Source organism: Vicugna pacos, chromosome 11 (genome assembly GCF_048564905.1).
Source record: "Vicugna pacos chromosome 11, VicPac4, whole genome shotgun sequence".
NCBI lineage: Eukaryota > Metazoa > Chordata > Mammalia > Artiodactyla > Camelidae > Vicugna > Vicugna pacos.
In genome coordinates, this window is record NC_132997.1 from 78,105,078 (window position 1) to 78,124,559 (window position 19,482).

Below are 19,482 nucleotides of genomic sequence, written 5' to 3' on the forward strand. Positions count from 1 at the left end.
CTAGACTGAGGCTAGTTACCACGTCAGTGAGCTGACAGGGAAGGTAGCCGGGTCCACCGCCCGTTCTGGCCGACTCTTTCCGGCCGACTGTGCGGTCCTTGACTTCGGCCTCAACTCCCAGGAAACGGGCTCCTTCCCTGCTCCCATCTGCCACCAGAGCCGGGAGAACTGCTCGGAGACGCCTTCGGGGCCCGGGCTGGACATGAGCAGCGGCTGCCGGTCCTGGGACTAGGCCCCGCCATTTTGGATCCTCTGACAGGTCAGTGAAGTCTCTTAAGAGTTCCAGTGGCGTGAAGGCCGCCCTGACATCGCGAGAGGGAATAAAGGGGAGGAGTGCCCTTAAGCTGAATGAGCCCGGATGGGTTAAGAACGCAGAGGCAGGAATGATAGGTGGGAGAGATTGTTATGGGAGGGAACTGGGAGAGGTGCAGGGGGCAAAGGTCAGGCCCCTGCAGCCGGAGGGGCGACTTCAGCTCTGGCATTTGATTCCTTGCGGGTACCCGAATCCTTCCTGTATTCCCAGGCTTAACCTGGCCGTCGCCTGCGCTCTTCCGGAGCTTTCTGCATCCTACAGAGCCCAGTCCTCAAAGGCTGAAAGCAAATGTAAAGAGCGTTATATCTACTTTTCAGGGTTGATTTTTAGGCCTTAGATATGAACATCTCCTCAGATTCTGTACAGCGTCCACTTCTATGTGACTGTCTCATTAATGCAGCTGAACTGCTTCATTAATAATTAATGATGAACTAGTGCAACCTAGACCAGGTAGTGAGAAGAGATGTGGGAGGATTGAGGCCAGCCTCCTGGGGACCTGGGCTAAGAGAATACTTTCCTTTTATAGGGCAGCTCAACTGTCAGTCTGGATCTGTATGTAAATACTGGACTTATCTTCTGAGCCTGTTTCTTCCTTTACACAATCTTTTACAGATATTCTCTTCTGGTGTTATGCTTTTGATTGGCATTTTCCCTCCAGGTTTTCTCTTGGTCTAAGGACATGAAGTTCAGTCTCAAGGAAGCCACTGTATTATGACATATTTGGTGGAGAGCAGAGAGGGATTTGAATACCTGTCAAGTTGGTACTGTTGGCCTCTTATTTTTGGTGGGTAAAAAGAGTCATGAGAGGTGTTCAGTCAATTTAAAAGTGGTAGGGTCAGGGCAGCAGAGTGAATGATGGGACTTAACCCCAAAGAGTGTACTTTATGATGACCTTTGATAAACTGCTGTATTGTAAAGCTATGAAAGTACCCCAGAGGTAAAGAATGCCTTTAGAAATGAGGAATCATGTAAATAGTGTTTTTTGATGCATGACATAGAAATTTATATTTCTTTAAGTCAGGTACACAAGGCACTCCTTTGAGCTCTGTGGAGGATACAGATGCAGAGGTCTGTTTGGGGATTGTTCTGCTCAGTTTATGCACTTCTTAAAAGCAGTAGCATATATGTGCCCTGGCCTAGTTAAAGCATGTAGTAGAGATAAAGCAATGTCAACCTAATGCCTTTCAGCATGTAGTGGACACTTAATAAATGTTACCTGTACCTAGGATTAGTTTTAGTATGTGATCCTGACTTGTGGCCTGATTCTGGCCCTTGGCAAATAGGACTTTTGCATGGTGAGGTAGTAGCAGACTCAAAACCTCATTTTGTTAGAAGGGAAAACTATCTAGGATCTAGAGTGACTAAACTGCCCTCCTGAAATTGTGTGTGTGTGTGTGTGTGTGTTTGTGTGTTGATAGGCACAGCATTTATTGTTTGTCCTTATTGATTTAAAATAAGTCAGGTGTAAATGGTACAGGAAATTATTTGCATTTTAACTTGCTGATCTAAGTGGCAGAAGGTCCAAAAAAGTATTTGAAAGTACCTAATAAAATGACATAGTCAGCCCAGGAACTATCCAGGTTTGATAGGTCTACCTTACTCATCTGTGTTTATACTCCCTGTTGAGCCCTGTTGAGTTGATATGCTTTGCATAATAGATAATCTAGTATTTGGGTAGTTAACACTATCTACCCAGACAACAGCCACACTATCTACCAATCCAACATCTTTTCAGTTGGGCCTGGATGTAACTTAGGCATAAACGATTTTCCCTTTTCTTACTTAAAAAGTCATTTTCTAGATAGGAATAATTCTTTATTCCCAGCCCCAGCTCCAAATTGGAAAATTTGTTCTTCCTTCAAGATCTGTATTTGAGCTTCTTTTTAAAGGTGGCTATAGACAGTATGTTCTAATCTTGATAGTGATGCTCATTGGCACAGTGGGAACTCAGGTTGTAGACACATCTCATGAGTAGCTGGGCACCAATCGCAGTTGAACTGGAAGTTCTCAGAATTAGGCCACTTCTTCACTTCCCTGTGCACCAGAAGACAGGATGACTGCCACTTTTAGATAACAATTTCAGCGGGTGGAGGATATAGCTCAGTGGTAGAGCACATGCTTGGCATGCAGAAGGTCCTGGGTTCAATCCCCAGTGCCTCCATTAAGAGGAAAAAGTATACATAGATAATAACTTCATTGATAGGGTCTTAGACTGGCTAGTGTGGGCAGCTTGAGAGGAAAAAGACACACCTCCTGCTTTTTTTTTCTTTATGTTTTATTTATTATTGTATTACTTAATTATTTTATTTTGGTGCCGGGAGGTAAGTAGGTTTATTTATTTTTAGTGGAAGTACTGGGGATTGAACCCAGGACCTCATGCATGCTAAGCAAGCACTCTACCACTTGAGTTATACCCTCCCCCCACAGCTCCTGCTTTTGAGGAGACCCATTATATTTATACAGTACTCACTGGAAGGATCATCCTAGTCTTTGTACACCACTTCTGTTAATTGACCAGTCTGTCCCTGTGATTCAGTGTGACTAACTAGAATGATTCTGCTGTTGGAGTAATTGTGGAGTTGAGTTGAAGGGAGAAGGGGAGGTTCATTTTACCTCTGACTGGAAGAGCTGTATAAATGTAACTGGCAGCTATTTAACTTTTATTGTTCCTCTTTTTCTGTATCTCAGTATGTTATACAACAGTTGTTTAATTAAATGAAAATGTAATGGGGCACTGTAGTGATTTGGAGCCCCAATTGTAGTGGATGGGATCGTGGAAGTAATGATTTGTTGCCATCACATAAACCAAGGATTACAAGCTCAAATGCCTGAGTATCAAGCAGGTGATGTAAATGAGTGAAGTGAGCCAGAAGAGAATATATTAGGATGTAGTAGTGACTATAGTGTACTGGAATGTGGGCATAGTATGACCATTCTTCCATTTTTTAGGAGAAACTGGAGATGCAGATCATTATGTTTTAAACTGTTGGCAGCTAGTTAAATTATTAAAACCCTTTGCAGTTGACAAAAAAATGTCTGAGGTGGGGAGGGTATAGCTCAAGTGGTAGAGTGCATGCTCAGCATGCTACAGGTCCTAGGTTCAATTCCCAGTACCTCCTCTAAAAATACATAAATAAATAAATCTAATTCCCCCCATGCCAAAAAACAACAACAAAAAACAAAAACAAAAAAATGTTTGTGCCTGATGACAGTGGATGATGGTCCCTGATATATAAGATGGGCAGGCCTTATAAGACTTAATCACTGTAGTTTTCTATAATCATACAAACTAACTTTTTAATCTTTTTCTTACTCTGCCAATTTTTATCCTTAGTTGTCATGTTGGGTGTCCTGAGTAATGGTTAAAAGATAAGTGAGAGAAACCTTGCTTCATTTTTCATCTCCAAGCTGGCAGAAAGGACATCTTTGGACAATTCTGGACATATTCCAGTAGCTCGCCTTGCAGTTCTTGGGTTAACCTCAGAATCTCCATAGAGGGAGGAGGTCGAATGGCAGCGCTGAAGTATACTGGTCACCTGATTATCAAGTTTGGGAGGATTTTTCTGTCGTGTACTGTCAGGGCACCAGATTTTTTCCTGGTTTGATTTTTCTCTTACCTCCACCCTTCAAGTAAATTTCTCAATTTTATTTTTGTAGTTTTCTCTACTTTTAAAACATTTTACATGAACAGGTTAAAATGTCTTTAATTAATTCCCAATAATTACAACTTTGGAGATTGCACATTTAAAACTCCGTATTTCTGCCCTCTCTTGAAAAATTGGAAGGTTTGGCAATGCTGGGTTTGTGTTTCCTTATGGTAATTGGCAGGAGCTGAGAAGGCGCTGCCTCCTCTCTTGATAGAGCTTGGCATCTCCAGGTTTTTTTTTTTTTGTGACCTGCTGAGTCCAGTAAGTTGTTTACTAGTTCAGTAATTTTTGGTCACTATCAACAAAGCACAGAACTGTGGCGTGTTCCTTGGCCACCTCTAGAACTCTTATAAATTCTGCATCTTTAGTGCTCTGCAGTGTTCAAGAGGTTGAGTGAAGATAGGCCAGTTGATGGTTGTTCAGCTAGCTGGTATTTTCTAGCCCCTCAGAAAGCCCATCAGAGTTTTCTTGGTTTGCACAGCTCTGTATTAGATACCAAAGCACCATGAAAAAGAAAAAAAACTTGTCTTTACCTTTGGAGAATCTAACTTCTAACTGGAAAAGAACAATTTTTAAGCAATTAAGAAAAAGAACTTAATGGTTACTAATAATCTATTTAGATTCAAAGAAAATAAGATACATACAATATATGAAGAATTACAATTACATAAAGAATTGTATATTTCACAGAAGAAAAGTGAACAAATAGCGTATGAGGAGACTTCAAGAAGACAGATGTGAAAACAGAAGCATTATGATTTGGCTGGTGGGTAAATGTGGGTTCTTTTTGTCCACAGGGTAGCCTATATAGAAGGTTTGTAACTTTTGGTAGAGAAACAAACATGGGATGCAGAAAGAAGGTTTGCCTGCCTGGCTTAGAGTCCTTCTATGAAGTCATTGTTCTCACAAGAGGTGAATGTGAGCTGCACAGTATTCAGTAGTCAGTCTTGATATTAGTTTGTTCATTTATTTATTCATTTAGCATTATCATTTTTCTTACTATGTTTTAGGCATTGGGGATAAAAAGGTAAATAAAATCATTGTCTCTTCCTGAGATGCTTATAGATTCATGGAAGAGACAGGCTAAATAACTAATTATAAATCAGTATCAGATGTGTTTAATAGAGGTATGTACAGTGTTACTGGGTGACAAAAAAAGGAGTACTAATACTCTCTGGGGGACTGGGTTAGCTAGGGAAGACTTCTCAGAGCAGGCATTATAACAACAGCCAGCCTTTCTCTGGCATGCTTGGTGCTTGACAGGCTTCTTATTTAGGTGTTACAACAAATAGATGAGGAGGTACTATAGCTCCGTTTTGCAATGGAGAACTGTAAACGGGCTCAGAGAGGCTAAGACACTTTACTAAGATCGTATAGGTAATAACAGTCAAGAATACCACTGTGGTATTCTGACTCTCATTGACTTTTGAATGGAATGAATAAGAATATACCAGATGGACAAGAGTGGGAAAAATATTCAAAACAGAAAGGCAACAGCATGCGCAAAGGCAGACAGCAAAGACCCGGACTTTAAAAAAGAAGGACCTTTTTGATGGTCTGTTTTATACATACAGAGTATATACAGCATATATAAGACATCAGTGTCCCAAACCCAGCTTAAAAAACAGAACATTACCAAAACATGTATGCTTTTCCCTGCTAGTCACATCTCCCTTCCCCTCAGCCACTGTTGTGAACTTTTTGTGAATTTCCCTGGGGGTATAGTCTTAGCAGTGGAATTGCTGAGATACAGGATATGAAGTTCTTCATCTTTGCTAGGTAATGCCAAATTAGTATCCAAATGAGTTGTATCCATTTACAGACTTGCCAGCCACTTGGTCTGCATTTTTACCAACTCTTGGTATTGTCAAATTAAAATTTTGTGCTATTTTGAGGGTGTAAAAATGGTATCTTATTGTAATCTTATTTGTAATTTTCTTGATTATTAATTAAGCTAATTTTTCATATATTTATTTACTATTTGTATTTCTTTATTATAGGAAATGCCTGTTCATGTCTATTGCCAATTTTGAGGAGGGTTTATATGTCCATTCTTTTAGTTTTGTAGCAATTATATTATGGATCTTGCTTCTTTATTATATGTGTTACATATATTTTTCTCCCAGTTTGTGACTTATCTTTTCCCTCTTTTTTATGATGTCTTTTGAACAGTTGCCTTTAATTTTAAAATGATTTAATTTACCAATTTTTTATGTGTGGGTTATGCTTTTTGTTTCCTATTTAGGTGCATTTCCCCTATGCTGAGATAATAAAAGTATCCTCATATATCCTAAAAATTTTCAAATTTTTCTTTTTCACATATAAGTCTTAATTCATTTTAAATAGAATATTTGGTATTTCATGAAGTAAGGATCCAATTGATTGTCTCTGTCTCTCCTGCTTTTGTTTAGATCTAGAGGGAGTTGCCAGTTGATATAATGACTCCTTCTCTTGGATCCTCTTGGGATGAGTAACTGGGATGCTGCAAAGTACCCAGGGAATCTTATAGACCCAGCTTTAAACAGACAGTGCTTTCAAAGGATATACATTGCTTAGAGTCTCTGATCCAGTGGCTTATCTGGCTGGGGATGTTGGTGTGCATTTGGTCATTCCTTTTCATATTATTTCTGACACAAGGTAAATCTTAAGTTCTTTTCAACCGTACTCATGAGATCTCTCCAGGTCTTTGTGACCTTGTGACAAGGGGTTCTAGGCCCTTGGCTGCTAGACAGCAAATGGTTCATCAGAGCTTCCCATTTGAATCTGAAGGACAAATTCCCTTGGGAGATTCCCTGGGTGAGGATACATGCTCAGAGGTTTAGAGGAAGATTAGGCAACTCTGCATAGTCCTTGAAAATAATTCTTCTTCATTCTCTAGGTGTTTCTTTTTCACTGAGAAAAGGCACTTAAAACAAGGATTTTTTGCTTAGATCTTTGTTATCTTAGAAAGTTGTTAACTTTTGGTGTCTAATAAATTTTGATCAAATGTTAAGTTGATTACTTCAGTTGGCATCCTGCTTCAAAATTTATTTCCTCCAGGAAGAATCCTCCCAAGCAGCATGTAGATCATATTCGATCTCAGTTAAGTCTTATTGTCAGTTTTGTTTGCGATTTGTAGTATATAGTGTTGTTGCTGTTTATTTATTGCTATGTTGTTTTTAGTATGGGTATTTTCTCTCATTCTCTTAGTTATTTGAAAGAGAAATTAAATGTTCTTAGTTTATAGTGTTCCCTTCCAGGCCCCCTAAAATATTTTTTACAATAATAGGTATTCAGTACATATACTGAATAGTAACTATATACTGAAAGCCCTTCATGTTATGTTCCCCATTTGCTTTTCTAGCATTAGCTGCTATTATTTACCTAGGAATAGTCTTCCAACAAGTCTGGAATAATCATGATCCCCTAAATACATACTGAATTTTCCCACCTTTAAACCTTTACTCTTGCCTTTCTCTCCTTGTGTTTGACTGAATTCTGTCTGTCTTTCATTTGCTTTTACAGGGCTGTCTGCCAGAAATAATTTTCTTTGCTTCACTGCTATGACACTGTGTATCACTCATGTGTTGGAGATATATATGGGTTTCTGTGTAGATGTATATGTTTTATCTAATCTACAAGGTTATAAATTCTTTCTGGATGGGTAGGGACAATTCTGTATGACTGGGCCTAGCATTTTGCTTGGCATGTGCTAAGTGATATCTGACTGAAGTAAATGTTTGTTAGTTAATTAACTTTGTTGCTCTTAACTCATTTACACATGGAATAATATAACTACCTTTTTTAAAGAGCCTATTCACTGAAAATTAATCCGTTAATTAATTTGTAAAAAGAGATGTGTGTGTGTGACACAAAATTCAAAATTCAAAAGGTACAAAAGAATATACAGAGAAAAAAAGTAAGTCTTCCTCTCACATCTGTTCCCCAGTTCCTTTCTCTGGAGGCAGCCTCTGTTAGGAGTTTCTGAAAAATTCTTCCAGAGATCTAGAGCATATTCATCTTACTTAAATAACTTAAGAGAGATACTAGAGATTTTATCTTTTCTCTTTGGATACTTTAAATTATTTTCAAATTTGTTTTTTTTTTTCTTCTGTTTCTTGGTTCTCCTCCTCTTCATTGTTGTATGTCCTCATCATTGAATCTTCTCAGTTCATTGAAGAGAACATTGTTGTGTGCCTAGAGCATTTGTTTGGAAAGGAGAGTCTTCTGAGACTAACCTAGTTGTTTCTTTAAATTATCATTAAAATAAATGCTGTCTTTTGTTGGGTTCCCTTGTGGATTGAGAGAGTTGTTATGGGCCTAGACAAAATTTGTACCATTTCTTTTTCCTTTATCATGTTTTTCATACTTCTCACTTTCTTTTGCAAAATATGCAAAATAGAGCTATGTGCAGTTTTTCCCCTCTATATCTGGCTCAGTTTTATTTTAGAGCCTGCTAAATTCTGTAAGTGCTTCAAGGGCAGAAGTTGTATCATATCACTTTCATCATTATTAATTTTTAATTATATTGATGATACAGCAATATATTCTCCTTGTGAAAAGTTAAAACATTATAGATAAGGTTAAGTATCCTCTGATTACACTCCGATTTCATAGAGATAACCATGGTTATTGGGTTTGGGGTATATCTGTCCAGATTTTTTTTTTTTTAAGTAATAGAGGTTCTGGGCACTGAACCCAGGACCTCGTGCACTCTACCAGTGAGCTATACCTAGCTCCGCCCCCAACCCAGGCTTTTTATTCTGTGTTTACATATCTCTATATATACTTGTATAAAATATATTAAATGACTTAACAACATGGGTAACTCACAGACATGTTTCAAGGGAAAATGTCAAATTGCAGAAGAATACATACAATGTGATATTAGTTATATAAAGTATAAAATATGCAGAATATGTATTATTTAAAGATATATATAAATGAAGTAAAAATATAAAGCAACATAAAAGTTTGATAAACATCATGTTTAGAATAGTGGGATCTATGAATGAAAGGAGGGTGTGAAAACAGAGGACACACAGAGATTTTAGTTATACTATTCTTGATCTGCATACTGGCCAGTTGTATTACTCTTGATATCTTACTGTAGTATGTCATATATTGTTTTTTTTTAAAAAAAAAGTCTAGTGTTTTTGATATAATTATGAATGACATAGGAAAACAACATGTTATGAAGCAAGTTGGTTACAACTAGTGGATAGAGGATGACATACTTCACTTTTGTTTAAAATAATTTTGAGGTGGTGGAGAGGGTATAGCTCAAGTGATAAGATAACAGGCTTAACATGCACAAGGTCCTGGGTTAAATCCCCAGTACTTCCTCCAAAGCTAAACAAACCTAATTACCTCCCCCCACACCAAAATTTTAAAAAATAATTAAACAATATGGTAATAAATAAAATATTAAAAAATTAAAAGTATGTATATATATAAAACACTGGAAGGTTATTTACTTCTGTTCAGGGATTAAATATTCTTCCCTTTGCTTTTGTGCATTTTTTGAAACAAAAAAGAAAAACAAGTACTGGAAATAATTATTAAATACCAGGAGTCCAGCAATCAAGGTCTGAAACCCAGGACATGTCCAGCTAGGGTGACAGTGGTGAGCCCAGATGCACAACAACGTCATTCTTTTCCTACAGGAATGCTGTTTAACAAACTGTTTCTTTACATTTGATATTCCCAGCATACTTTTATTTAATAGGAATCTGTGACTATTAACTGGTACAGCAGCAAAATGATGCTAGCAACTTTGGTTTTAAATTACTACAAAATATAGTAATTATTACAAAACATACTGAAAATAAACATAAAACACACTAGAAATGAAGAGTTCCTACAACAGAAAACCCCATCAGAGTAAACCACTGATTTTGTTGCTCTTTCTGACCTCTGATCATTTACAGTTTTTACTATAAATCTATTTTTGTTTCATGGATCTGGAAGGAGCAGTTTTTCTTGAAAAGATGCTTTGCTTTCCAAGTATTATACTGAGTTGGAATGGCTCACCAAAATCCAAACCACTTTAGACAAATTTGACTGAGGATTGTCACCACTCTTTGCGCTTTAAAAAAAAAAAAGTTTGCTAAGTTACCAAATGAAGAATAGCAGGATATTATACTTGTAAACAAGGCTCAAATATCTCAGGTCCCCCAAAATCTAGTATTTTGCGTAGAGTAGGTGGGTTGGTTGGTTTTTGCATAACTGGTAACATGCAGTCATATACTACTGTTCTTTTTTCATTCCACAATATGTTTGAGAGCTCTTTCTATGTCTTATTTGTATCTTTAGCACTCTGAAAGATGCCTTATGCATAGTAGGTGCTTATTAAATAAATATTTCTGGAATTTCTTCTTCCCTTACTCTCTTAGCCTTACTCTTTTAACTTTCCTTAAGCCTGATCTAAATGTTTGTCTAACTCTATGTCCCCCAAACTCCGATTTTTATCCCTTTTGCTTTTTAAAGGGTTTCTAAATAATGGAAAGTCATTAGGTTGATTTTACATGCTCATAGGCTTTTCTGTATGCCAAGAAGAGTCTATCTTTCAATATGTTTACTAGAGATTTCCTACAATAAGCAGGTGAACTTGACTTTTCATAACCTTTCAAAGGTAGTATCACTGCCACTGTCTAGTTTTCTGGAGCTGACTTGGCAGAATGGATACAGTCTATAGATTGACATTGTAACTGATTCCAAATCAAGGCTATTTTTCTGACAGCTTTCATTGTTTTCTTTTAACTGAAACCATTATTTACTGACTTTAAAAAAGAAAAAAGGGAAGATCTGAAATATTTCTTTAACAAACTAGCAAACTAGCAAGACAGCTGCATATCTAAATGCCAAATAGGAGAGATTTGGGAGAACAATTGACTTTGAAGAATTTGACATGCTTATTAGAGATCGTTGAGGTGCCTTTGAGAAATTTTCTGTATTGATCCTTTTGAGTTGTATCTTGAACTTCCAGAGACCTCCAGGAAGGCCAGGTAGTTGGATTCATAACATAAAAAGGACTTTATCCCATTTTAGTATGGGGTGGGAAATCTTGGTACTGAAGAATTAAGTCATAATTCTAACTTTGTCAAATACTGATTTAAGCATGGATGTGCTCTTGGGTAACCAAATGTTAACTAGCTTTTCTCTTAACTTTTTTTGTTAGGTTTGCCAGGATGGTGGATAAAAATATTTACATCATTCAAGGGGAAATTAACATCGTGGTCGGGGCCATCAAACGAAATGCCCGATGGAGCACCCATACTCCACTGGTAAGTGGGGAATGTACAGAAAGCTTGGTCACCGTAAGGGATCTGATGCATGGTTAATCAATTTCCTGATAATGATAATAGTAGGAATTCAGAGTTGTTCTTGGTGGTAAGGACCCTTCTGTTTTATTTCAACTAGAGTCAAATTTATAGGTTGCCTTTTTTATTCTGGTACCCAAAAGATGACACCATTTTTCTTCTAGCTGTTTTCGTAAACAACTTAAGCTAGTACTTGGGACCTCTTTAACATGCCTAAAAATGTCAGAGAGATTCCTTATCTTCTAAGCCCTGAGAACTATAACTAGCTATGAAATTCATTTAAATTAGTTTAGTTATTGATACATGGAGTTTGGCTTAGTAATGTTACTCCTTGGAGTTCAGCAAGCTTTCATATATAGAGCAGGCTATATCTTGTAATCAGATGAGTAAGATTTACCTGTTGTAAAGCTGACTTTCTTTGTTGCATATGTACATTCAAGGATATGCAAGGATTTTTGTACTGTTGTGTAAAACAAGTTTTGGTACAATTGTAAAAACAAGTTTAGACATTCCAATGTATGAATTGTATGAATTATATAATTCATATAGTTATACGCTTCCTTCATTGTTTAAGTTACTGTTTTAACTACTTTCTTTCTCTAACTTGCTGAATATATATATGTGTATTTAGAAATTTCTTATGTTCACTTATAAAAATGGGTTGTTTATTTTTTAATTTTTTAAATTTTTAAATTTTTTATTAATTCTTTTTATAAAAAATGGATTGTTTTAGAAGTGAGAGTGGAGTCAGGAATGTCTTCAAAATGTGTATATGTTTGATTACATGATGAGTATGAAGAAGGAGAAGAGATAGAATAGTACACATATCTTAGTCTGTTTGGGATGCTGTAACCAAATGCTATAGACTGGGTAGCTTATAAACAACAGAAATTTATTTCTGGGGATTGGAAGTCCAAGACCAGGATGTCAGCATGTTCAGGTGAGGGACTTCTTCTGGGTCTCAGACTTCTCATTGTATCCTCACATGGTAGAAGGGGCAAGGGAGTGCTCTTGGGCCTCTTGTATAAGGGCATTAACTCCATTCTTGAGGGCTCCATCCTCATGACCTAATTACCCATCTTGGGATTTCAGTGTACATGTTTTGAGGCAACACAAACATTCCAACCATAGCATATATAAAGGACCTAGCAACCTACCATAGTAGCTTGAGTGCTGTGGTCATGGTGTAGTTAAGATTAGTACTTCAGGGTTTACTATTTTAGGTAAGCCTGGAGTACTTCTATGAAATATGAGATTAGGGTTCTGGAAAAATGAACCATGGCTAACCTTTTCCTCAGAAGGAAAACTTAACTGAATTTTATGGTTGGATTCAGAGAAAGAGCCCATGATCTATCTTTTACTTCCTTTTTCTTCTTGGCCTGATAATGAAATTTTTTTAATTTGTGTGTTACAGGATGAGGAACGGGATCCTCTGTTGCATAGTTTCAGTCATTTAAAGGAGGTTTTAAACAATGTAACAGGTAAGTCCTGGTTAAAAAAAATGTGTTTGATTTATTTCAGGGATGGACAAACTTTTTCTGTGAAGGACAATGTATTTTAGGGTTTGCAGGCCATAGTGACCGTGCAACTACTTAATTCTGTCATTGTAGGCAAAAGCAGATACAGATAGTACTTAAATGAATGAACGATAAATAAAATTTTCTTTTAAAAAAAACTGGCTGCAAGCCAGGTTTGCCCTGGTGTAGTTTGCCCTAATTTACTGTAATCTTCCCTAGAGTTCCTAGTAGGGTGTCCCACTTTAGTGGGGAATCTGTTCATACAATTATAAGCTTCCTTCATTGTTTGAGTTATATGTAAGTTATTTTTGGCAATTTTGTGGTTTTGTTTTGTTTCAACTACTTTCTTTAACTCATGTATTCTATGAAATAGAAAGATGGTGGCACAAGTGAAGTTTTTAATACTTGCAACGAAACTCTTACAGAAAATCATTGTTGGTTTAGGGCCTTAGCTCCCCGTAATGCAGATCTTTCAGTCTTCACATATTGCCAGAATCTTTTGTGTTACATACCCTGCCCTCATTTTCCTAATCATAATTATTTTATGTGATATTCATATGTTTAGAATTTTCAAAGCCACTTTCACATTTATTACCTTATTGAACTTTTTTCATTCATTTATTTATTTGATGGGGAACTTAATTTTTTTTCTTCCAGTTTTTTTTTTTGAGATACAATTGACATACAGCACCGTATGTTTAAGGTATATAGCATAGTGATTTGAATTTACATATGTTATAAAATGATTATACAGTAAGTTTAGTGAACATCTGGGATCTCATATAGGTATAACATTAGACAGAAAAAAATTTTTTTTCCTTGTGATGGAATTTACTCTCTTAACAACTTTCATATATAACATACAGCAGTGTTAATTATGTTCATCATGTTGTACATTACATCCCTACTACTTATATTATAACTGGAAGTTTGTCATTTTGACTGCTTTCTTCCAATTCCTCCTTCTGTCATCCCCTGCATCTGGTAATCACAAATCTGAACTCTTTTTGCATGAGTTTTGTTGTTTGTTTTTGAAATAAAATTGAACTGTGTTAGTTCTTGTTATCAACATTGTGATTCAGTATTTCTGTACATTTCAAAATGATCACCATAAGTCGAGTTACCTTACCTTATTGAACTTTTACACAACTATGTGAGGAAAGCCCAGAGATATTTTAAGTGATATATCTGAGGTCACACTGATCCTAAGAAGTGGAGTCAAAACCAGAATTCAGACCCCTAATGCCAAGTTTAGTGTCCTATTCTGTGTCATTTCCATTCATACAATTAGAGAATGTACACAGGAAGTGCCTTATATTATGTATAAATATGTATCAAGGGAGGAGGCAAGTCTCAACACTTTGAATTTTTCAAAGGGAAAGCATCAGAGCTGTGTTCCTCTGTTTAACATAAAGGGCTTTTGCAGTATATATCCTTGGAATGGTTTTAGCTAGTAACATATCTAAGACCACAGTTGAAATTTTTAGGCTTCTGCAAATTAAAAATAAACAAATAAATTTCCTCCTTTCATGAGAAATGTAGGAGAATATCTGGAGAAAAATTCCTTACTACTTTTCTAAACCTAGGTTTCTGAAGTTATCTAAGAAATCCCTACATGTTTCTTTAAAGGAGCAAATTTCACTCATTGTGAAAATGAGTAAAAGTTTCACTCAGTGTTGGAAAAGTTGGCCAAGAGGGATCAAGTACAGAAGAAGTGGTAGTTAAAGTATAGAGGAGGTGGTTTTTAGCTAGTTAGCACAGCTAATGCTGCAACTAGGTGGCATGTTCTCATATTATGGCCTGTACTGTAAGTGACTTGGCTGCTTTAGAAAGTTGGCTGCTTGCATAGGTAGGCCTTTTGGGCACTCTGCAGACCTCGAGGAGCTGAGGTGTTGCTGCTATCCTGCAGAGCCACATTTCTTACTTGCTGTCCAGTCCATATCCCACACTTGTTCTCTCCATCCTGACATATCCCAGGACTTCAGCTTAGTCTGTAGTTAGCTTACTCTTCAGGCAGCTTTATCTGTAGTGAGTAGTGTAGTCCAGGATTTGGAGTTTCTATGCCATTTAAGAGCTACCAAAATTAAGTCCACTGCCTAATTTTCTTACATATTTGGGTTCAGAATCCGGATTACTTGATGCTTGAAACTAATAAAACCAGAATGTGCTGAGGAGCCAGTTCTGTCAGTGGTACTGGGTGTTACCACGTTTTCCCCTGGAGTGAGGAAGGAGGTGGTAGTATTTTCCAGGTGCCAACAGCTGTGACAGATGTTGAAATGGTGCCTGCCAAGGTTGCCCCATTGTTCTTGGGTTTTAGCATATTACCTGCCTGAGAAAATGACAGAGTGGACCTGAAATAGAGTATTTCATGGTCTTTGATTGGTTTTGACACCCCCACCCCAGTGCTGGCTTCCAGAAGCAGCTTTATGGGTCAGCTGTCCCTGTGGTCCTGGGCTCTGCAATCCATGACCAATTTCTTGTTTCTTTTACTGAAACAAACAGATTTTTCTGATTGGCAGTATCAGGAGGATAGCTTTCTTGGAAGCCTGTTTATGGTAGGAGGCTGGGAAATGGTTGGTGAGAGAAACTGAAGGGACTGCCCGTGCCATGTGACTTGGGAATGGTGTACCACTTAGATTGGAGGAAATATGGCAGGAATTCTAGGACTCCATTCAGTTTAACTCATGAAACTGACTTGAACTTGCTCTTTTTACAAAGACTTTCTGTTTGTGCTTTTCTAGGCTGTCTGCTGGCTTGGTTGGTTAAGAATATTACTGTTGAAAATAGGTGGCTCACTGGACATTGTCAGTCAACCAAAATGATTTTTTTTTCTTTTCTTGTAAACAATCAGAGAATCTTTTAAGGATGCAAGTACTACATACTCCTCCAGAAGCATTATCTGAGCATTGTGAAGGAAGTAAGTTCTCTGTCTCTAGTAAGGCTGACTAAGACCATACCAGTTATTCTCACAGATATGTGTCTCTGGGTCACATTTGCAGACAATATTTGCCCAAAATGCATGAGAACAGTATGCTCTGTACCATTTAGAGTAATAGTGTTCTAATACCAGATCTAAAAAGACTTGCACTTGGAAGGTACAGAGTACCTAAGAGCAAAGCTTGCATATTGGTAATTTTAGCTCACCATCAGTGAGACTTGACTGCTGCCCCTCATTTGGTCCTTCAGTTCTCTTAGGAATCCTTTAGGAGATTATTCTGAGGAGTTAAATTAAATGTTTGGTTGCCAGGAACTAAAAGTAGGCATGGGGAGTGACTGCTGATGGTTAATAGGGTTTTCTTTTGGGGTGATGAAAATGTTCTGAAATTGGATAATGAAGATGGTTGTACAATTTTGTGAATATATTAAAAACCATTGAATTGTACATTTTAAATTCATATCCCATAAAATTACCCCTTTTAAAAATACCAAAAGTAGGCTGGAAAAGTGATGGATTTGTCAGGCTCAGAGCCATGGAGGGAAGCCTCTGACTGTAGTTGCTGCTGTGCTTTGAACCCATTGCCCAGCAAAGGCAGCATAAGGCTCTATTCAGCCTTCTGGCCCAGTTTGTCCTTTTATGTCTCTCTCATTAACTCAAGAAGCACATGGCTTTTATATTTAAATTTATTCAAGCTGTAATCTTTGACATTTGAGTTAGCTTTTAGTACAGTTTTGCATTTATAGTAATATATATTATGTATTTTCTCTATCCCCAAAGAATCCCTTTTAATCTTTTCCGGATGCAAATTTCAGGCTGTCTTGTCCCATCTCCCCTCTCTTGCTCTCTTTCCCCTCCCCCAACGGAGTGTGTTTGATCAGGTGTGGCAGGAATATCCACTGTCAAGCTGCGCCCTTTATATTAGTCAATATTATCCTTCTCCCCCCTCCCTGTCTGTCTGCCCCTTTGGGCTTTCCCAGTTGATTTATAATTTTGGAATTCTCATCGGAGTCTGTAATACAGTTTGTTCATTATTTAACCAAAACCTGTTTAATGAGCAGAGAGAGGCAATGTAAATGTTAGGCATGTTGCAGTGATGTACCTTTGTGCTTCTCAAAGCGGGTGGGTAGTTAACTCTGTGCTGCCTGCAGGGCTGGGGCATCCTGGCCTTAGGGGCAGAAGGACCATAGCCTCTTTCTTTCATCTGCCCAAATCCTACCATGGGCTTAGATTCCAAAGACATTTCCTTTTATCCTTCTAGAGATCTTGGCGGGGCTCTTGCGTCTTAGAGTTATCTTCAATCTCACAATTATACTGAGTGGTAAGATTTGTTGCATGGGATAGGTGGATGAAAGGGAAAGTGAAATATCAGGATATTTGACACTACTCTTGGTTTTAGGTCTGTAGAGAGTAGACAGTTTAGTTTTAGCTGGAACAAGAATCCTTCTTGATCTCTTTGTTCTCAGACTAGGCAAGTCCTTATAAGCCTTAGTTCCCTTCATCCACTATAGCTTCACAGAAAGGACTTAGTCAGTTGTGATTTGTGGTGTTTGGTTGTGGTCATTTGCCTCCAGATACAGACTGTTTTTGTTCTTGGTCTTTAACCTTAGATCATTACAAAGAAATTCTTTTCCAGAGAGTTTTTGGTTTAAAACATAGAGGGAAGAACAGTCTAGAAGTGTCATATCCAGAATCTTCTCGTAAGGGATCACCTCTTAATGACTTTATAGCCTTCAGAGCCAAGGCCTAAGGAAGACCTCTTAGTGGTGTGTGTGTCGGGGTGGTGGTAGTGGGGAGGATAATGAGTTTGCCTTTGGAGATTTAACCCCAGGGTGGCCTTCTTAATTCTGAGGACCTATGAGGATTGGGAGTATCTAGCATAAGACTAAGGTTGTCTTGAAGCTCAGTATAAGCACATGCATTAACTTATGGGACTGTTCTAGCTTCTTGGACCTTTTCTTTCTGAGATTTACTAGGATTTAGATTCCTTCTAGGTCTAGCTTAGTGAATTACTTTTAACCAATATTTGTTGAATATTTGCTTCTAACCAATATTTACTGAATATCTGCTAGGTGCTAGGCATTTTGATTAGGCACTTAGGCATTGGGTAACTAAATGGCAAATGGGTAAATGGCATTGGGTAAATAAATGGTAAATAAATAGTCAGACTTCTGCACTCATAGTCACTGGTTTCTAAGACTAGTGGCTCAAGGCTAACGTTTGTGGCCTCTACTCTATGCCATATGGTTCCCTCTCAGGCATGGAATGGATGATAGTGAGAGGGAACAATCTATTGCCATCTTTTCTTATTCCTGCTCTTTTCCTTGCTAACACACAAGCCAAAGAACTGAACAAAAATTTAGCTCATACATTTGCTTGTTTGACTTTCTCATGTAAAGCTGTTCTGGCTACAGTTTAGGTATTCCCAAAGACATCAGTGAGTTGCATATTGTAACTGTGAGGGATAGGATTTTTTTTTTTAAACTGTACTTACCTGGACAGCAAGATGTGGTGTGCTTGAGTTTTAGAGAGAGAAGCAGGTGCCTGAAGAGAGTGGATGTATCAGGAGTTCATTTAAATATAGTTTATCCTGGACAAACACACCTGTAGGGTACTATCTGTCTCAAGCTTTGTGAATTCAGAGTCTGAGCTAGGAGGTTTGAAACCATGTAACCTCCAGAGGTTTCCAGAGAACATTTAAACAGTCTGGCCTGGGAGGAACTATGACTTAACACCTGTCTGGTCTAGGCCTTTTAGAAATAACCTTCTAAGTAGAAGTGAAACTGTTCAAGGATGCCTCACACCTCAAGTTTAATCTTTTTCATTTAGAACATGGAGATGTGTAGGAAAGAGATTTTAGTTGTCACTGTCAGGAAAAAGATTGAGTAAGCGTACCTTATTTGAAAAACATTTTGCTTTTAGAGATACCATCTCTAGTATTGGTTGAATGCATCATTTCATTTTTTCTGTAGGGGCCTGTAGTTTGGGGAGTAGTAAAGTAAGCAATGTATCATTATTAATCAGTATGAGAAGAAGTTGACTATTTGAGTCATTAGCTTTGTCCCACTTGGAAATGAACTTGTGGATTGTTCAAGGCCTACAGTCGGGACTGACAGAGCCAAGTGTGATAAAATTTGACAGACAAATTCATGTAATGGACTGAGTGTTGGAAGAGGCAAAGTTTGCACACTTACTTTTAAAGTATCTATTTCCTGTGCCCTTTTTGACTTTCTTGTTCTATAAAAAATATATGACTGTTAGTTGGGAAATTGTTTAGCAACACATTAGGGTGTGATTTGAATTTGAGTCAGACTGACTTTGGCACCTTGGAATCTTGGTAGCTTGAGTGGCCTCAGATTTGTAAGCATTTAAGCACAGTTAGGGAAAATACTGTGTACTGTGATTCTTTTTCCTCAGGCAATAGCTATATGAATAAGGTGGCCCCCAGAAGTCTGTACTTCGGCATTTCTTTTACTGAGGCCTTTATCGAATGATCTGAATCCTTTTCGCTTGCCACTACTAAACCGAAAAGTTCTTCCAAACATTTGTTTGTCCTTGAGATTAGAAAATGAAGACTTTCTTGAGAAGCAGCCACTCTGCATAGTCTGGATTCTTACTGGTCCAGATCTCCCTTTTTCTCTCCATAATACTCAAATACACTTAGCCATCAAAACTAGTCTGCTGGCACATTTTCCACTACATGTATCTGAAAGGAAGCTGTGAAAAAAGGGCATTCTTAATAGCTTCACTCTCAAAAGCAGAGGTAAAG

General features: G+C 37.6%; 1 protein-coding gene across 5 annotated transcripts in view; it reads left to right on the top strand.

The window, feature by feature from the left end:
* The window catches only part of GBF1 (golgi brefeldin A resistant guanine nucleotide exchange factor 1), a 109,594-nt gene continuing 90,112 nt past the window's right edge, over nucleotides 1-19,482 (top strand). For all 5 annotated transcript variants that reach the window (XM_031682697.2, XM_015244645.3, XM_006210473.3 and 2 more), the window contains exons 1-3: nucleotides 1-259; nucleotides 11,120-11,225; nucleotides 12,676-12,742. In XM_031682697.2, coding sequence (XP_031538557.1) covers nucleotides 11,130-11,225; nucleotides 12,676-12,742 — 163 coding nt within the window. In that variant the 5' untranslated portion in view covers nucleotides 1-259; nucleotides 11,120-11,129. The remainder of the gene's footprint in view (nucleotides 260-11,119; nucleotides 11,226-12,675; nucleotides 12,743-19,482) is intronic.